The following is a 20,590-nucleotide window of genomic DNA, read 5'->3' on the forward strand; positions in this document are numbered from 1 at the left end:
CCAAAAAGTTCAATTTTGATCTCCTCTGACCACAGCACCTTCCACCACACATTTGGGGAGTCTCCCACATGTGCTTTGGCAAACTGAAAACGAGCCCAACAATTTTTGTGTGTAAGTAAAGGATTTTTTTCTGCCTACTCTTCCATAAAGACCACCTCTATGGAGTGTACGGCCGATTGTGGTCGTATGGACAGATACTCCAGTCTCTGCTTGGGAACTCTGCAGCTCCTTCGGGCTTACCTTTCGTCTCTGCTGCCTCTCTGACTAATGCCCTCCTTGCTCGGGCAGAGAGTTTTGGTGGGCCAAAGGTGTGAATATTTTTGCAAGTCGCTATAAGTAAATGTTAATATTCTGTGATTCTGGGAGACGTCTTTTGACTGTGAGCATGTTGGATCTGAAGAAATGGGAGCATGTCTAGTCAAAGGACGTGAGATAATAGGGCGAATATGGCTTTTGGGTGGAGTTCCTCTCCGGCACAGGAGCCTTTGAGGTTCTACATCACACGTGGAGTAATGGTCGTCTAGCCGAACCCTGTGAACATGCTGCTGCACACTCCATATACCCGCGAGATACAGTCTAGTGAGGTCTGAGCGTGTGTATACAAATACACATAATGTATAATACATAATGTATATATTAGTCTGTATAAAGTATATATATTTACACACATATATACATACATGCCGTAATATACAAACATTACACAGATGAGACAGTTGAGTTTGTTGTGTAAGGCTGCTATCACATATATTGCTATTTCTTTGCCTAGGCATCTCTTTGCACCCCCTGGGGCACTGATAGGGCTCACATTTCACTTTCTTCCCCTACATACCTCTTACCCTGGGGCAGAACTGCATTAACTGCTTGTTGTGACATTGTCCTAGCACCTACTGGCTGCTGCCACTAGGGGGAGCTCTTTTCATATACCCCTTACCTGTACACATGCTTTTGTTGACAGCGCCCTCTGGTGGCGGATGTAGGGAGTAAAAAAAATACCGGGATGTTACTTCTTTGAATAAATACTTATAATGTCCAAATTTGAGAACTTTTTTTCTTGATTAACATCCTCTTTATTGATCATCAGCATACTGTCATAATTTCTATTGACTCATTATTCTCTGTATGGAACAGTAATATATAAATACATTATTAGGTGTATATAATAGAGTAGGGGGTGCAGGTGAATGCTCGGACCCTCACATAAGTGTTATGACAGGAGCAGTAGTAGTGCGGGTATCAGGGCGATGCTTAGGGATGATCTGGACCCCGGGCCGGAGTTGCAGAGGTCGGTGTCACAGCAGACATTGTGATAGGTCACGTTGACGCCCAGCGTGCTCTTCTCACCACTGATCCCACACAGACTGTTCGCAGCGCAGCTCATCTCATGCAGGACAAATGGAAAGTTTTCTGTGGGAGAAAGGGAGCATCACTGTACAGAAGTTTCCATGCTGCAATCCCCACACTTACCACAAGGCGGCGGTCTCCAGTTAGGTTCAGTAAAGAGACAGGCACCTGTGTCATAAAAAAACCCCTGAGCTGTAGTGACCACCAGGGGGCTGCACTTACTTGTTTTGCCAGAGGCCGTGGAGTACAGGCATCTTTCTTTGGGAGGACATTTCACTGGGAATTTAATGCAGTCCATTGGGGAAATTGTTGGAAACAGACAAGTGTAGCATCGCAGTCCGTCCCCTGTAGGGTTAAGCGCAGCGTTACTCCTCGGTGTCACTCTCGGTTATGTCTCTTCTGGTCATGTCTGATCGCAGCGCACAACTCTGCTTTGGCAAAGTGAGACGTTCATTGCATAAAGGAGGGTAATCAGGTTTCTATTTTCATAGTCGCTTCCAGAAAAGTGGAGTTAACCATTAACCCCCTAAAGAGATTGTATTGTCAGAAAATGACCTATGGTTTAAATCAGGTTTATAATGTTAAATGTTGTTGTTGTTGTGTCTTAGTTTTTCAAATTTATATATTCTCAAAGCTTGAGATTTTTACACTGACCACCAGGCCTTATACTGTAGAGATGACTTTGCAGCAGTCTCATCATCACAGATAGGATTAAAATGAAAGGTAAGACCTCTATATAGAGTAGATGTCACAGCTCACCTCCTCCTCCTGTACAATGACTGATAACTCCTCTGTATACAGTAGATAACACAGGATCCACCATTCACAATAGGTGATATCACAGCTCACCTCCTCCTCCTGTACAATGACTGATAACTCCTCTGTATACAGTAGATAACACAGGATCCACCATTCACAATAGGTGATGTCACAGCTCACCTCCTCCTCCTGTACAATGACTGATAACTCCTCTGTATACAGTAGATAACACAGGATCCACCATTCACAATAGGTGATGTCAAAGCTCACCTCCTCCTCCTCCTGTACAATGACTGATCACTCAAAAGAGATGATACACGCAGCCATACAATAGCCCTATTACATCAAAGAGCATTGGACCAATGAAAATTTTAGTGACACTACCTTTTTTTTAAAAACAAATCTGTTACTTGCCGTAAATGGTTTTTTTTTTGTTTTTTTTGTTACCTAGTGTAATTGTCTCTGTTCTCCTGAATCCGGCCATATTTTTATATTGTTCTTGCCCCTCTCTGTTCCTGAGATTTGACCCACTATTACATAAATATAAATTTAATATTTTTAGCCAACTAGGCGTGGTCCACAAGAAGACCTAGTTGAGGACCACTCCCACTGGGCTAGCAAAACTAGATTTATATACATTGAAGGGGTCATATAGTAAGTGTAGGGATCGTTTATCCCTACTGTACAGTTGAAGTCCATATCACAGTCCTTATAAAATTGTTATGACCCCAATGGCGAGGGTCTCAGAGGTACGTGGAAGTCTGCAGAATACAAAAATCCAGCTCATAGGGCAGTGGTAACTGGGTTGACCATATATCTACTCCTAACGCCAACACTAGAAGTAGCCGGGGATCATTCCTACGTTGATTCTAGATGACACGCTCCAGCCGGAGAATCTAGCTACCCCTAGTAGCGGAAAACAAAAGACCTTTCTTGCCTCCAGAGAAGGGGACCCCAAAGCTGGATAGAAGCCCCCCACAAATAATAACGGTGAGGTAAGAGGAAATGACAAACACAGAAATGAACCAGGTTTAGCACAGAGAGGCCCGCTTACTGATAGCAGAATAAAGAAAGGTAACTTATATGGTCAACAAAAACCCTATCAAAATCCACACTGGAAATTCAAGAACCCCCGAACCGTCTAACGGTCCGGGGGGAGAACACCAGCCCCCTAGAGTTCCAGCAAAGGTCAGGATATAGATTTGGAACAAGCTGGACAAAAATACAAAACCAAAACAAATAGCAAAAAGCAAAAGGCAGACTTAGCTGATATAACTGGAACCAGGATCAGTAGACAAGAGCACAGCAGACTAGCTCTGATAACTACGTTGCCAGGCATTGAACTGAAGGTCTAGGGAGCTTATATAGCAACACCCCTAACTAACGACCCAGGTGCGGATAAAAGGAATGACAGAAAAACCAGAGTCAAAAAACTAGTAACCACTAGAGGGAGCAAAAAGCAAATTCACAACAGTACCCCCCCCTTAGTGAGGGGTCACCGAACCCTCACCACGACCACCAGGGCGATCAGGATGAGCGGCATGAAAGGCACGAACTAAATCGGCCGCATGAACATCAGAGGCGACCACCCAGGAATTATCCTCCTGACCATAGCCCTTCCACTTGACCAGGTACTGAAGCCTCCGCCTGGAGAGGCGAGAATCCAAGATCTTCTCCACCACGTACTCCAACTCGCCCTCAACCAACACCGGAGCAGGAGGCTCAGCAGAAGGAACTACAGGCACAATGTACCGCCGCAACAAGGACCTATGAAATACATTGTGAATAGCAAACGACACAGGAAGATCCAGACGAAAAGATACAGGATTAAGGATTTCCAATATCTTGTAAGGCCCAATAAAACGAGGTTTAAATTTGGGAGAGGAGACCTTCATAGGAACAAAGCGGGAAGAAAGCCATACCAAATCCCCAACGCGTAGTCGGGGACCCACACCGCGGCGGCGGTTGGCAAAGCGCTGAGCCCTCTCCTGTGACAACTTCAAGTTGTCCACCACATGATTCCAGATCCGCTGCAACCTATCTACCACAGAATCCACCCCAGGACAGTCAGAAGGCTCCACATGACCCGAAGAAAAGCGAGGATGGAAACCAGAGTTGCAGAAAAAAGGCGAAACCAAGGTGGCGGAACTAGCCCGATTATTAAGGGCAAACTCAGCCAACGGCAAGAATGTCACCCAATCGTCCTGATCAGCAGAGACAAAACACCTCAAATAAGCCTCCAAAGTCTGATTGGTTCGCTCCGTCTGTCCATTAGTCTGAGGATGGAAAGCAGACGAAAACGACAAATCAATGCCCATCCTACTACAAAAGGATCGCCAGAACCTAGAAACGAACTGGGATCCTCTGTCTGACACAATATTCTCAGGGATGCCGTGCAAACGAACCACGTTCTGGAAAAACACAGGAACCAGATCGGAAGAGGAAGGCAGCTTAGGCAAAGGAACCAAATGGACCATCTTGGAGAAGCGATCACATATCACCCAGATAACGGACATGCCCTGAGATAGCGGAAGATCAGAAATGAAATCCATGGAGATATGTGTCCAAGGTCTCTTCGGGACAGGCAAGGGCAAGAGCAAACCGCTGGCACGAGAACAGCAAGGCTTAGCTCGAGCACAAGTCCCACAGGACTGCACAAATGACCGCACATCCCTTGACAAGGAAGGCCACCAAAAGGACCTGGCCACCAGATCTCTGGTGCCAAAAATTCCCGGGTGACCTGCCAACACCGAGGAATGAACCTCGGAAATGACTCTGCTGGTCCATTTATCCGGGACAAACAGTCTGTCAGGTGGACAAGACTCAGGCCTATCAGCCTGAAATCTCTGCAACACACGTCGCAGATCCGGAGAAATAGCTGACAAGATAACTCCATCTTTAAGAATACCAACAGGATCAGCGACTCCAGGAGCATCAGGCACAAAGCTCCTAGAAAGAGCATCGGCCTTCACATTCTTTGAACCTGGTAAATACGAGACAACAAAATCAAAACGGGAGAAAAACAATGACCAGCGGGCCTGTCTCGGATTAAGGCGTTTAGCAGACTCGAGATACATCAGATTTTTGTGATCAGTCAAGACCACCACACGATGCTTAGCACCCTCGAGCCAATGACGCCACTCCTCAAATGCCCATTTCATGGCCAACAACTCCCGATTGCCCACATCATAATTTCGCTCGGCAGGCGAAAACTTCCTGGAGAAAAAGGCACAAGGTTTCATAACAGAGCAACCAGGGCCTCTCTGCGACAAAACGGCCCCTGCTCCAATCTCTGAAGCATCCACCTCAACCTGAAAGGGAAGTGAGACATCGGGCTGGCACAAAACAGGCGCCGAAGTAAACCGGCGCTTCAACTCCTGGAAAGCCTCCACGGCAGCAGGAGCCCAGTTAGCTACATCGGAGCCCTTCTTGGTCATATCCGTCAACGGTTTCACAATGCTAGAAAAATTAGCGATAAAACGACGGTAGAAGTTAGCGAAACCCAAGAACTTCTGAAGACTCTTAACCGACGAGGGCTGAGTCCAATCAAGAATAGCTCGGACCTTGACTGGGTCCATCTCCACAGCAGAAGGGGAAAAAATGAACCCCAAAAAGGGAACCTTCTGTACACCAAAGAGACACTTTGAGCCCTTGACAAACAAAGAATTTTCACGCAAAATTTTAAAGACCAACCTGACCTGCTCCACATGCGAATCCCAATCATCAGAAAAAACCAAAATATCATCCAGATAAACAATCAAAAATTTATCCAGATACTTCCGGAAAATGTCATGCATAAAGGACTGAAAAACTGAAGGCGCATTGGAGAGCCCAAAAGGCATCACCAAGTACTCAAAATGACCTTCGGGCGTATTGAATGCGGTTTTCCATTCATCACCTTGCTTAATGCGCACAAGGTTGTACGCACCACGAAGGTCTATCTTGGTGAACCACTTGGCACCTTTAATCCGGGCAAACAAGTCAGACAACAGCGGTAAAGGATACTGAAATTTGACAGTGATCTTATTTAAAAGCCGATAATCAATACAAGGTCTCAAAGATCCGTCCTTTTTTGCCACAAAAAAGAATCCCGCACCAAGGGGGGAAGAAGACGGACGAATATGTCCTTTCTCCAGAGACTCCTTGATATATGAACGCATAGCGGTATGTTCAGGTACCGACAGATTAAACAGTCTTCCCTTAGGAAACTTACTGCCTGGGATCAAATCTATAGCACAGTCACAGTCCCTATGAGGAGGCAGTGCACTGGACTCAGACTCACTGAAGACATCCTGATAATCAGACAAATACTCCGGAACTTCCGAAGGCGTAGAAGAAGCAATAGACACAGGCAGGGAATCCCCATGAATACCACGACAGCCCCAACTTGAGACTGACATAGCCTTCCAGTCCAGGACTGGATTATGGGTCTGTAACCATGGCAGCCCTAAAACAACCAAATCATGCATTTTATGTAAAACCAGGAAACGTATCACCTCGCGGTGTTCAGGAGTCATGCACATGATAACCTGTGTCCAATACTGCGGTTTATTTGCTGCCAATGGCGTAGCATCAATACCCCTAAGAGGAATAGGATTTTCTAATGGTTCAAGAGTAAAACCACAGTGCTTAGCAAATGACAGATCCATGAGACTCAGGGCAGCACCTGAATCTACAAACGCCATGACAGGATAAGACGACAGTGAGCAAATCAAAGTTACAGACAGAATAAATTTAGGTTGCAAATTACCAACGGTGACAGGACTAACAACCTTAGCTATACGTTTAGAGCATGCTGAGATAACATGTGTAGAATCACCACAGTAGTAGCACAAGCCATTCCGGCGTCTATGAATTTTCCGCTCATTTCTAGTCAGGATTCTATCACATTGCATTAAATCAGGTGTCTGTTCAGACAACACCATGAGGGAATTTGCGGTTTTTCTATCACATTGCACCGAATTAGGTGTCTGTTCAGACAACACCATGAGGGAATTTGCGGTTTTGCGCTCCCGCAACCGCCGGTCAATTTGAATAGCCAGTGCCATAGTATCATTGAGACCTGTGGGAATGGGAAAACCCACCATAACATTCTTAATGGCTTCAGATAGGCCATTTCTAAAATTAGCGGCCAGTGCACACTCGTTCCAATGTGTCAGCACGGACCATTTCCGAAATTTTTGGCAATACACTTCAGCCTCGTCCTGCCCCTGAGACATAGCCAGCAAGGCCTTTTCTGCCTGAATCTCAAGATTGGGTTCCTCATAAAGTAAACCGAGCGCCAGAAAAAACGCATCAATATCAGCCAATGCCGGATCTCCTGGCGCCAGCGAAAAAGCCCAATCCTGAGGGTCGCCCCGTAAGAACGAAATAACTATTTTTACTTGCTGAGCAGAGTCTCCAGATGAACAGGGTCTCAGGGACAAAAACAATTTACAATTATTCACAAAATTCCTAAACTTAAACCTGTCTCCGGAAAACAGTTCAGGAATCGGTATTTTAGGTTCTGACCTAGGATTTCTGATAACATAGTCTTGTATGCCCTGCACACGAGTAGCCAGCTGGTCCACACTTGTAATCAAGGTCTGGACATTCATGTCTGCAGCAAGCATAGCCACTCTGAGGTAAAGGGGAAGAAGAAAGAAAAAAAAAAAAACTCAGAATCTTCTTTCTTATAATCCCTCTTCTGCAACGCATTAAACATTTAATACTGGCCTGGCAAACTGTTATGACCCCAATGGCGAGGGTCTCAGAGGTACGTGGAAGTCTGCAGAATACAAAAATCCAGCTCATAGGGCAGTGGTAACTGGGTTGACCATATATCTACTCCTAACGCCAACACTAGAAGTAGCCGGGGATCATTCCTACGTTGATTCTAGATGACACGCTCCAGCCGGAGAATCTAGCTACCCCTAGTAGAGGAAAACAAAAGACCTTTCTTGCCTCCAGAGAAGGGGACCCCAAAGCTGGATAGAAGCCCCCCACAAATAATAACGGTGAGGTAAGAGGAAATGACAAACACAGAAATGAACCAGGTTTAGCACAGAGAGGCCCGCTTACTGATAGCAGAATAAAGAAAGGTAACTTATATGGTCAACAAAAACCCTATCAAAATCCACACTGGAAATTCAAGAACCCCCGAACCGTCTAACGGTCCGGGGGGAGAACACCAGCCCCCTAGAGCTTCCAGCAAAGGTCAGGATATAGATTTGGAACAAGCTGGACAAAAATACAAAACCAAAACAAATAGCAAAAAGCAAAAGGCAGACTTAGCTGATATAACTGGAACCAGGATCAGTAGACAAGAGCACAGCAGACTAGCTCTGATAACTACGTTGCCAGGCATTGAACTGAAGGTCTAGGGAGCTTATATAGCAACACCCCTAACTAACGACCCAGGTGCGGATAAAAGGAATGACAGAAAAACCAGAGTCAAAAAACTAGTAACCACTAGAGGGAGCAAAAAGCAAATTCACAACATAAAATATCCTCACACTCCCGTTCAATATATACCAGTAGTGTAGCTACTGGGGGGGGCAGAGGGTCCGCGCTCTGAGGGGGCCTACCCGGAGCTATGCTATGTAACTATTGACGTGCACAGCGCCGATACAGTTACATTCTGCGGCAGAGCAGGGAGACCCGATCTCCCTGCTCTGCCGCCCGGCCGCTATGGGGCCCCTAAGCGGGCGGGGGGGCCCAGTGCCATTATAATAGAGAGGCTGCCTATGGGGGGGGTTGCATTATAATAGAGAGTCTGCCTATGGGGGGTTGCATTATAATAGAGAGTCTGCCTATGGGGGGCTGCATTATAATAGAGAAATATCCGGCACTCAAAAATATCTGCAGTAAAGATTTATTCCAATGCAATCCCAAACTTATGACGTTTCGGTCTGTTACTTAGACCTTCTTCAGACGGATTGCTGCAGAGTCCAGGTGTCAGTAGTACACAGCGCGTGGAAAAGGATGAGCTCCTATGTAGAAACAGCGCTGTTTCTACATAGGAGCTCATCCTTTTCCACACGCTGTGTACTACTGACACCTGGACTCTGCAGCAATCCGTCTGAAGAAGGTCTAAAGTAACAGACCGAAACGTCATAAGTTTAGGATTGCATTGGAATCTTTATTGCAGATATTTTTGAGTGCCGGATATTTTTTTGATTTGTACAAGATAAGGGAGTGGTATCCCTCTCCGAGCACCCCACCTGGTTACAGAGTGACGTGTATCATTTTTTTCTGCATTGTAATAGAGAGGCTGCCTGTGGGGGTTGCATTATAATAGAGAGGCTGCCTATGAGAGGGGGCTGCATTATAATACAGAGGCTGCCTATGAGAGGGGGGGCTACATTATAATACAGAGGCTGCCTATGAGAGGGGGGCTGCATTATATTACAGAGGCTGCTTATGAGAGGGGGCTGCAAAATAATAGAGGCCCCCTATGAGGGGGGGGGCTGCATTATATTACAGAGGTTGCTTATGAGAGGGGGGCTGCATTATAATATAAAATCTGCCTATGGGGAGTGCATTATACTACAGACTGCCTATGGGGAGTGCATTGTACTATAGACTGCCTATGAGGACTGCATTATACTATATGGAGACCTAAGGGGAGTGCATTATACTATATGGAGGCCTATAGGGAGTGCATTATACTATATGGAGGACTATAGGGAGTGCATTATACTATGTGGAAGCCTATGGGGAGTGCATTATACTATAAATTCTGCCTATGGGGAGTGCATTCTACTGTATTGAGGACTATCTGGTGTGTTATACTATATGGAGGCTATCTAGGGGGCCATCATACAGTGTGGGGATTATAGTGATGGGGCCATCATACAGTGTTGGAGCCATTAAATAGTTTGGGGGATATTAAGGGGTCAGTATATATACAGTGAGGGGGCATTATACTGTGTATAAGAGAGCATCACACTGTGTATAGGGGAGCTGTACAGAGGGCAGACTCGGGACATTGGTAAATGTAAAGTGGGCACTTATTGTTATAGGGGAACTCAGGTTACTGTGACTATTAAAGGGGCACTATTACTTTTTAAGGGACAAAATGAGGGCACTGTTTTCTAGGACACTTGCACCCGGCATTACTATATTATAGAGGGGTGCTTTAGAATTTAGAAGGCACAGAGAACCACACAGTAGGTGCAGTAATTTGGACACATACGGCAGCAGCGGCTCAGTATTGGGGTATCAGTAGGATGAGGAGTTTGTGCAGGTTGGGAATAGTCCCATTGGTGACAGTGCTGAAAAAGTGAGAAGTGAAATATGTCTTTGTTGTATGCTCTACAGCCGAGTCCTGGCTGGAAGACGTTGTCATGTCGGTCTGGGCCAGATGGAAAAGTGAACTATAAGTCATTATCTGTAACTATGCAGTAATCTCTTATATGTGCCGTACGACCGGTATTGTTTACCACTGACCATATGGCGGTAATATCAATATTGGTCTTTGTATAGAGATTATTTTCAGCAACAGCGCGATCATCTGCTGAGGTTCTCCTCCACTATTAGGGCACGTCACCCAGTTGTAATCAAGGTTACCTGGTTAGGGGCCCACTGAGAAGCTTCGCCCCCCCCGAACCAAAACCCTAGCTACGCCTCTGATATATACCATTATATTCTTACCACTCTGTATGAGGAAGACCAAGGTCATAGCGAGAATGAAGATCTTCATGGTCGATCCCTTCCTTGTGTGCTGCCTGTATCCTATGTCCGTCCCTTTTATATCTGTTTCCTTTTCCTTTATTACCAACCTCCTTCTTCTAATTAACTATAATTTCATTTATTTCACTCTGTTTTGCATCTGAGGTGGTTCTACGCCAGATTCATGGAACATAGAGATGATGAGGATCTGGTGATGTTTCGTAAAGGGATTTTCTAACACTAATATTAAAAAGGTTGCCCGGGCGGCCTGATGTAAACTGTTAACAGAGTCGGAACAGTACAACTCTGTTGCCGAGAGTTCTTCTGAAGTGAATGGAAGCTGATCCAAAAGTTCTTTTGGATCTACTAGAATGTCATCATCAGGAACTTGGGATTGACCTTCAAGCTTCTTCAAAGTGAAATTCAGATGGGGCTGAGTGTTAAGGACACTATAGTTAAGGGACAACCACAAGGTCCTCTAGTGGATAAGTCTGTCAACGATCATAGATATTCTTCAATCCATATCTTCAACCTTGATATTCTTCAACCCTGAACATTCTAGATCAGAGGCCCGATTCAGTATTGCATTCGGGTTCTTAATTGTCATTGTGGGATGAGGTTGAGGGTTCCAGATATTTTTTACCAATTTCAAAAAAATAAATAAAGAGCATTTTCAAATTTGCGCAAAAGTCATGAACCTCGTGCGCCGCTTTGAAGAATTTGATGAAAAAAATGGTAATGAATAGCAGGAGACTAAAAAAAAACAAACCTATAAATGATGACTCGAGACCCATATTTTTGACCTGCAAGATAAATGATGGCATCTCTGCTAAGTAGGGATGTTTTATGGAACATGAAAGGTGGAGCTGGTCCTTGAGGACCATGAGGGTTGTGTGTATGAGCGGTATACGTCAGGAACCTCTCTAGAACGTTCTGTAACATCCCAACCATGGATGGTCACGTATGGACCAGGTACAGGAATATGGACCTTGCTCTTCCTCCTGCCGCTCACCGCATCTTCCCCAAGATTAACACCGAGGAACTAACTTTTAGACAGATATATTAATAAGTCAGAGCATGTGCATTTTACACTCTTCACTAAATTCCAATGAACCCCTTTAAGAATTTTCTGGCTTGAGTACCCGATACCCCATGGAGATGGAGGACTAGGAGGGTGGGGGACTTTATGACAGATGGCCTGTGATACTCTGGATGGATAATGAGCCACTGTGTTCAGGCCGCACATAGCTCCTCAGTGACTCACAATAACCGTGTGTGGACATCCTCGTGATTATCACAAGGGATGGGACCTCCCATATAAGACGTGCGGAGGGGGCAGGGGTGGCATCTCACACTGACTCTTTGTCCGGCGACTGATTCTTATCTATTCATTTTTTTCTTAAGAAATTGGGGAGGATTTTTTTTAGAAATTGGGCAATAAGGCGATTAGAGGATGGCTCCTTGACAACGATAAAAATGAAATCCCTTTCAGGAGCTGCTTGACACTAGCACTCTATCTAGTGCATTCACCCCTTTTTTTTTTTTTTTTGCAGCAAGTCTAGAGATCACATTCCTATGAAAAAATAAAATGGGTGGAAGAGCAAAATCCGAGGGCCACTTAACAGCTGCAGGCTCTGATTTCATCCTGTGTATGGTCCTGCATTGAAGACGCCTCTTACTTCTGCAGTGGTGAGAGGTGCTGCTGATTTGGCATCTGTCTGACACTTACCAGGGTTTGTGAACAGCCAACCGGCATCGTTCAACGCCAGCAGGTGTGGTCTAAGCCAGCAGGTATCCTGCAAGGCCAGCAGGTATCCTGCAAGGCCAGCAGGTATCATGCAAGGCCAGCAGGTATCATGCAAGGCCAGCAGGTATCCTGCAAGGCCAGCAGGTGTCATTTAAGCCAGCAGGTATCATGCAAGGCCAGCAGGTATCCTGCAAGGCCAGCAGGTGTCGTTTAAGCCAGCAGGTACCCTGCAAGGCCAGCAGGTGTCGTTTAAGCCAGCAGGTATCCTGCAAGGCCAGCAGGTGTGTACAACCTGCAGAATTTGTGGCAGCCAGCTGATGTCGTGGAAGACCAGCAGGTATTGTGCAAGGCCAGCAGGTGTGTACAACCTGCAGAATTTGTGGCAGCCAGCTGGTGTCGTGGAAGACCAGCGGGTATTGTGCAAAGTCAGCAGGTATCGTGCAAGGACAGGCAGTGTTGTACATGGCCAGTAGGTATCGTGGAAGGACAGCTAATGTTGTACATAACCATCAGCTATTGCACAAGGACAGCAGCTATCGTGTAAGACCAGCAGGTATCGTTCACAACCAGAAGGCATCGCGCAAGGCCAGATGTTGTGGTGAACAGCCTGCAGGTTTCGTGGCGGCCAGCTGGTGTCGTGCAAGGCCAGCAGGTATTGTGCAACATCAGCAGATACATGGCCAGCAGGTATCGTGCAAGGACAACTAGTGCCGTCCTAGGCAAGCAGGCATCCTGCACCATCCTATTTTTAAGAGTAGGAAGCATGTCTGCATCCACCCACACAGGCACCACAATACATCAGCTTAAAGGCTGCGTTCACAAAGGTGCGCTACTTTTTTCTTTTTTTTTGCAATCATGGTAGAACCACAATGTTTGGTAAAATTGTGGCAAAAAGATGTGTTTTGGCTGCAATTGTGGAAAATTAAGAACATGTAGCACTCCTGCAGCATGGAACCAATGTAAAACTTGCGCCCTGGGTAAGAATCCTACCAGGATGACATCTGCTTCTTCTGGTTTCATTTTTACTTATTGGTTTTAATGTCCATCTAGCTACCCGAGATCAGAGGAGCTGAGCCCGTCTGTGCACATGGCCCCATGTGAATGAATACAGAGCCATAGACTGTGTTGGTGCTATACAAATCATGTACGGTCACAGCATCCTGTGAGACTTTCTAACAATCATTTCCATTCTGAATTCCACCCCCCCACCGATCATCTGCATTTCATTAGGGGCAATAATTAGTAAGACTGATGGCGGAAACATGTGATAGCATTTTATTTCATTCACTGGTGGATGAAGAACATACAAGTGATTCTGTAGAGAGGCAGAGTGTGATTACTTTCGGACACCGACTCCTTTCATTGAACCATCAGTTTCAGGGCTCATTTGTAAGAACGAGGAATGACCACTGTAGCTTTGCGGCTCCTTCCTGACATTGATTTAATCATCTGTCACCCTGTTTGTCATCTCTTCGCTTGGCTTTCTCACATCCTTGTCCTTCTTCCTGTTCTTTCCTCTCTTGCCCCCGCACTGACACCTCTGCACCCACATAACCTGGCGGGTGACCTTCCGGTTGAGGTGAGAACATCGAAATAACACGGGGCGCGTCTCACTCAGTGACGGTGTACAGAAACGTCCATCTGAGCAAAGGCCACAGAATTTGGGGAGTAAGGGGCGGCTAGACAGGCAGTCACGGAAACGGAGATGCGACGGATGGGACCAGCGCATGACATGACTGCAGACGTTGTTTGCCTTCAGAACCTGCCCGAAAGACAAGAGGATGGAAATAATATAAACCAGCACGTTCCACAGCCTGAAGCTCGGCCACATTGGAGTTGTGTCTGATATCACTGAACGACTCCTAGCAGCCCACCGAGCGGTATACATATATATACACACACACACACACACACACACACACACACACACACATACACATACACACACAAACACACACGTGCTTCTCACTAAATTAGAATATCATCAAAAAGTTAATGTATTTCAGTTCTTCAATACAAAAAGTGAAACTCCTACATTATATAGAGTCATTAAGACACAGAGTGATCTATTTCAAATGTTTATTTCTGTTAATGTTGATGATTATGGCTTACAGCCAATGAAAGCCCGAAAGTCATTATCTCAGTAAATTAGAATACTTTATAACACCAGCTTGAAAAATGATTTTAAAATCTGAAATGTATGTTCAGAAATGCTCTCAATACTTGGTCAGGGCTCCTTCTGCATCAATTACTGTATCAATGTGGTGTGGCATGGAGGCGATCAGCCTGTGGCACTGCTGATGGGTTATGGAAGCCCAGGTTGCTTTGATAGTAGCCTTCAGCTCGTCAGCATTGTTGGGTCTTGTGTCTCTCATCTTCAGGCGAGTTTGCTGCCAATCAAGCACAGTGATACTGTTGTTTGTACACCAGGTATTGGTACTTTTGGCAGTGTGGACAGATGCCAAGTCCTGCTGGAGAATGACATTTCCATCTCCAAAAAGCTTGTCGGCAGAGGAAAGCATGAAGTGCTCTAAAATGTCTTGGTAGATGGTTGCGCTGACTTTGGTCTTGATAAAACACAGTGGACCTACACCAGCAGATGACATGGCTCCCCAAATCATCACTGATTGTGGAAACTTCACACAAGACCTCAAGCAGCTTGGATTGTGGCCTCTCCACTTCTTCCAGACTCTGGGACCTTCATTTCCAAATAAAATGCAACATTTACTTTTATCTGAAAACAATACCTTGGACCACTGACAACAGTCCATTTCTTTTTCTCCTTGGCCCAGGTAAGACACTTCTGGCGTTGTCTATTGGTCATGAGTGGCTGACACAAGGAATGTGACACTTGTAGCCCATGTCCTGGAGACGTCTGTGTGGTGGCTCTTGAAGCAATGACTCCAGTAGCAGTCCACTCCTTGTGAATCTCCACCACATTTATGAATGGCCTTCTCTTAACAATCCTTCCAAGGCTGCAGTTATCCCGGTTGCTTGTGCACCTTTTTCTACCACACTTTTTCCTTCCACTCCACTTTCCATTAATCTGCTTGGATACAGCACTCTGTGAACAGCAGCTTCTATAGCAATGACCTTTTGTGGCTTACCCTCCTTGTGGAGTGTGTCAGTGACTGCCTTCTGGACATCTGTCAAGGCAGCAGTCTTCCCCATGATTGTGGAGCCTACTGAAACAGACTAACAGGCCTTTATAAACACTTAGGAAGTCTTTGCAGGTGATTATTGTTAATTATTCTAATTTACTGAGATAATTACTTTAGTTTTTTTCACTGACTGTAAGCCATAATCATCAACATTAGAGAATTTGTGAGAAGCACCTGTATATACAGTATATATATATATATATATTTTTATTTTTTTTTTGTTTGTTTGTTTGTTTTTTTTTGTTTTTTTTATATCACAACCCACTTTTACTGGAATATTAAATGTATATATATATATATATATACTGTATATACAGTTATATGAAAATGTTTGGGCACGCCTATTAATCTTAAGCTTAATGTTTTATAAAAATAGTTTTTTTTGCAACAGCTATTTCAGTTTCATATATCTAATAACTGTTGGACACAGTAATGTTTCTGCCTTGAAAAGAGGTTTATTGTACTAACAGAAAATGTGCAATCTGCATTCAAACAAAATTTGACAGGTGCACCAGAAAAGTGACATTAATATTTAGTAGATCCTCCTTTTGCAAAAATAACAGCCTCTAGTCGCTTCCTGTAGCATTTAATGACTTCCTGGATCCTGGATGAAGGTATTTTTGACCATTCCTCTTTACAAAACAATTTCAGACAGAATCTAGCTACAAGGACAGCAGTGAGACTCAGGTGCCGGCTGTATGATACTGTCAGCACCTGCAGTTTATGGAGAGGGCTAACCTCCGGAGCCCGCATTATACACGTGGCTTCTCGGAACTTGCCCAAATTTGCTTTTGACCCTTCTCTATTCTTACCGTGTAGTTGGCGCTGGGGTATTGGCCCTTGCAGGGTCTGATCATACACATCCTCTTCTCAGCTTTAGGGATACAAGTTTCCTTCTCGTAGATTATTCGCAGCGAGTTCCCAAATCCACACGTGCGGGAGCATGGCGTCCACTCAGTATTGGGTTTGCAGGGCTGAGGTTCTTCCGGCAGCTCCTCATCCTGTTCTGGATCTGTGGAACATATTGGAAATGAGATGTCGCCATTGACGGTCAAAAGTAAATATGGAAATCCTTCCGGTAAAGACGCCATCCGGAGGGTGGGGCAGTAATTACGCCCTTTTGAAGCTTCTGGCTAATGGGGGAGACCGATTTTTGGCTCTTTAACTCACATGTCCACATACCCTGACCCTTACTTCATTTACTTATTTCTTATTGAGAGAAACCAGTAAGATAATCCATACTGGGAACCTGTTACTTGGATAAGCCCCTTTATATTACACTTCTAAAGGGCGATGGAAACCTTCAGTGTTTCACCTTAATTTTTTTATTTCGATGCAAAAATAATTTTTATATCTGCATTTTCTTTAAAAAAAACAAAACAACAAGTTACACCTTTTAACTCCCATATCCTTTGCTTATTGATGGCTGAAGAATGAGTTAACCTAGAATCTGTCAGTGAACTTCTCCCAACAGGAGAGTTTATATAACTCTTATCTTTGTTCTTCTGAGCTCCTCTCGGCAGATTTAGGACCAAATGGTTCAGCATAACTTTCCCTTGGTCAGAAATGAGCTGTGATGAGAAGGAAGCCAAGAGGTATAAATGTTTCTGTCAGAACGAGCTCACTGACAGATTCTTGGGTAACTCATTCTGCAACCAGCAAAAGACAATGCAACACAAGGGCTGTAGGAGGAAAACTGGGCAAGATTTTTAATGAAACCCAATTGCCAATATTATTCTTAGCCAAAAATTCATCCATCAAAGAAAAATAAAATACCTTTTCAAATCTTGTCCAAGACTAGAAAAACAGGTCTGTCTTTACTTTTAAAGCCTTGGGCAATAGAAACATTTTTGCATTTATAGAATAAGACGGCGAAATCAAGTAACTCATAAGACGTACAGGGACTGGTACATACTTGAAGGGCACTTTTTTGACCTCCTTTTTAAAAGATTGGGGCAAAACGAGTATTTAGGGGGCATAGATGTACTAACTAATTCATAGAACCTTTTCCTTACGTCATCCATCTTTCGGGCAGTCACTCGGATGTCCATGCACCATCTCTGCCACCACAACCCATATATTGCTCCCCACCCCCCAGATTAAGCTCCACACTCAGATCCATCTCACCACCTGAATCAGGGGCATCTCTTCTGGTCCTGATATTTGCCTCTTCATCTGTAGACTTATCTTCTAGAGTTGGGTAGTCATTACGGGTTTCATTTGAGTCTTCAAGCCCACTTGACTCCTCCAGACATCTCCATTGGGCACAGCACTGACCAGGAACTACGAGAACAGTCTGTATGTAATGAACGTCCTTGACAATGATCGAAGTGTGAAATGTAGAGAACCCAAACAAACCCCTCAATCATAAGGTTGTACAGACAAGACATGGAGGCTTTCTTCTAAGAATGGGACCAAACCTGCCAATGGGTTGTGTCTCGTACTACAGCTCATCCCCATTAAAGTGAATAGGGCTGACCTGCAATCCCATACACAACCTTTGAAAAGGTGCAACACAGTTTTTGGAAAAAATGGCTTACCCCTGTCTATATGCCACATATGTTCTTACCAGTCAAAAATGATTTACCCCTGTCTATATGCCACTTATGTTCTTACCTGTCACTAATCGCATTTCTTTGCAGTTGGGGTTGGTGGGTTTCTCCAGTGGGGGGCACAGAGGGACACAGTGGATATTTCCATTCTCACATTTGCAGTAACTTTCACAGCCCAGCTCAAACTCTCGTCCGTGGAGAATCTCATTGCCGTTGTGGAGGCAAGACCGTCGCTCATGATGGACTAAAAAGGGGTGAAAAACAAATTACAGGTCAGGTCCATTTTGTTTTTCATATGAGAAGGGGTTTTTTTTAGCTTTTTCAAGTGGATCATGATGGAATCTGCTCCAAACTAGACAATGTCAAATCTTAAAGGGGATATCCAAGTTTGCAGTCACTTCATTCTATGGAGGCTGCAAAAAATAAGAAAATACTAAAGAAACATTTTTCCCTAAACTTTTCAAAACCACTTTAGGAAACAAAAATCTGCCCCAAAAACAGGGAGTTTCCTGAAGCAGTTTCCAGGGAAGAGCTGAACACAAAGGCAATAATTTATTACTTTTTTTTTTTTATACACTGTTTTTGTGAAAGTTCCATTTTTAGGCATTTTTAATATAGCACTGAATTTATGATGGCTTTTTGCAACATTTTTACTCTGGCTATTTCAGTCCTGGCCATATTTTGGGTTGGCTACAAATTTAATTATTCAGATGTTCTCAGCTAATTCATCATTTGCGAAAATTTGGCCACAATGAGACAAAATCTATTTTTTTCATTTGCAAATTTGAAGACTGATGTGCAACTTTTTCAAACTTATTAAAGGGATCAAGCAACTTTTCATTAAGGGCACAAAATGATTACAAAAGGGGGGAAAAGGATATTTTAATTTGTGCCAACGTTATCAAATATTTTGCATGAATTTTGATGCATTTGGAGCAAAGTGCACTAGAAAAAATAAAATTGATGAATCAGGGCCAATATATATTAAAAAGTTGCAAAAGTGTTCATTATAGAGTTAATAGACTTATGTATTTAAAAGACATTGTCAGTACAAAATGACTGTTCAAACCAAGCACAGGCGCTTGGTGCACCCTTGGTGTGGCCAAACCCGACATTGCACCTTCCCATCCACTTGTTCTATATCAAACAGTCATTTTTGCTGACTTACTCTCTTTAAAAGGATATTCTCACCTTTAAACATTTATGGATATGTCATAAATGCACCTTTAGGACCCACACTCCTCTCTGAAATGGGGGCACAGGACAACATAGTCCAGCCTAATTGTTGAGGTGACCAACTCATTGACTGTGGTAGAAGAAGACAAGATGACAAACCCTTGCAAACTCCTTGCCGCCCGCTGGGGTCCTCCTGATAGTCGCACATCAGATTTCTAGCAACATCACACGGTCTAAGCCCATCACATTCAGAGCCAAGGCCTCGGACACAAACTGTGCACCCGCAACCGCAAGAGTCCAGCACCGGCGTTGCTCCTTGGGGACATGTAGGGACTTCCGAGCACTCACAAGTTAGAGGACATCCCTTAAGGACAAGAAACAAGAATATACATTAGTACATATAGAGTAATGCAGACTTAATGGGGCACAGAGAAAAATCCTACCAGTCTCTTCCCTAATGTACATGTCCCACATAATAACATCAAGGCAAATTCAATATATGAGGCCATTTCCAAGCATTAGCAGAGACGTCTGCAGGGAATCCCACAAGAAGCCGCCACTCTATATGCATCAACATGGCCTCCTGCCATTGGCCAGACGAATACTTGAGTCATAATGTACAGGGCCTGAGGTTTAGTATTTGCACCAAGAATAGGATGCCTGTGCCAGGAGATAATGGCTGATATGAGATAGGAAGGAAGGGTGATGGTCACGTCTTATTTTCAGAAGTTCTTGTACTTAAAGATGAAGTTATTATTAAGTATTTCTGCTCCCTCTTTACTGATTATAAGCCAAGTACAGGGTGTTCTACTGCTTAGAACCTCAAAAATCAATTACAATCTGAAGAAAAACCTGATATCAAAGTGTCCCCTCCCCCTGCAGCTCCCCCGCAGGGGTAATGAAGCATTACATGATGCCAAATCATTTTGACTCCCCTACACTTACATTATACTTTACTGTTGTTATTTGCTTGATGTCCAATTGCCCAGTTTCTAGTAAATTAGTAGCTGCCCGTTCTACACAGGTTAGACGCAGGTTGTGTTATACAGCCAGAAACTGCCTCTTATAGCACAGATGGGAGATAGCTGCCATTGCTTTCTGTTTAACTATTTAGATGCACTACCAATATCTGAGAGTGGCATATAAGTGGTCTTCCGTTTGGGCGCCCATCACCACCCATCCGCAATGTGATTGCGGGG

General features: G+C 44.3%; 2 protein-coding genes across 3 annotated transcripts; both read right to left on the minus strand.

Annotated features, from left to right (window-relative positions):
• Nucleotides 1–1,046: 1,046 nt before the first annotated feature.
• LOC143806031 (uncharacterized) lies at nucleotides 1,047–10,841 on the minus strand. The gene is made up of 3 exons (XM_077285926.1): nucleotides 10,738–10,841; nucleotides 1,567–1,689; nucleotides 1,047–1,407 (listed from the first exon to the last, which is right to left on the minus strand). Exons 1-3 carry the CDS (start codon nucleotides 10,784–10,786, stop codon nucleotides 1,208–1,210), a joined length of 372 nt encoding a protein of 123 aa, XP_077142041.1. The 5' UTR covers nucleotides 10,787–10,841; the 3' UTR covers nucleotides 1,047–1,207.
• A 2,913-nt stretch (nucleotides 10,842–13,754) lies between these two features.
• Nucleotides 13,755–19,985, minus strand: LOC143806032 (CCN family member 5-like). Of its 2 annotated transcripts, none has more exons than XM_077285928.1 (6): nucleotides 19,835–19,985; nucleotides 19,551–19,755; nucleotides 18,280–18,459; nucleotides 17,794–17,946; nucleotides 16,476–16,675; nucleotides 13,755–14,264 (listed from the first exon to the last, which is right to left on the minus strand). In XM_077285928.1, exons 1-6 carry the CDS (start codon nucleotides 19,898–19,900, stop codon nucleotides 13,944–13,946), a joined length of 1,125 nt encoding a protein of 374 aa, XP_077142043.1. In that variant the 5' UTR covers nucleotides 19,901–19,985; the 3' UTR covers nucleotides 13,755–13,943. The 2 variants fall into 2 exon arrangements, with proteins under 2 accessions (XP_077142043.1, XP_077142042.1); XM_077285927.1 differs by having other exon boundaries at nucleotides 17,791–17,946.
• Nucleotides 19,986–20,590: the final 605 nt, after the last annotated feature.

Source organism: Ranitomeya variabilis, chromosome 2, assembly GCF_051348905.1.
Source record: "Ranitomeya variabilis isolate aRanVar5 chromosome 2, aRanVar5.hap1, whole genome shotgun sequence".
NCBI classification, from domain to species: Eukaryota; Metazoa; Chordata; class Amphibia; order Anura; family Dendrobatidae; genus Ranitomeya; species Ranitomeya variabilis.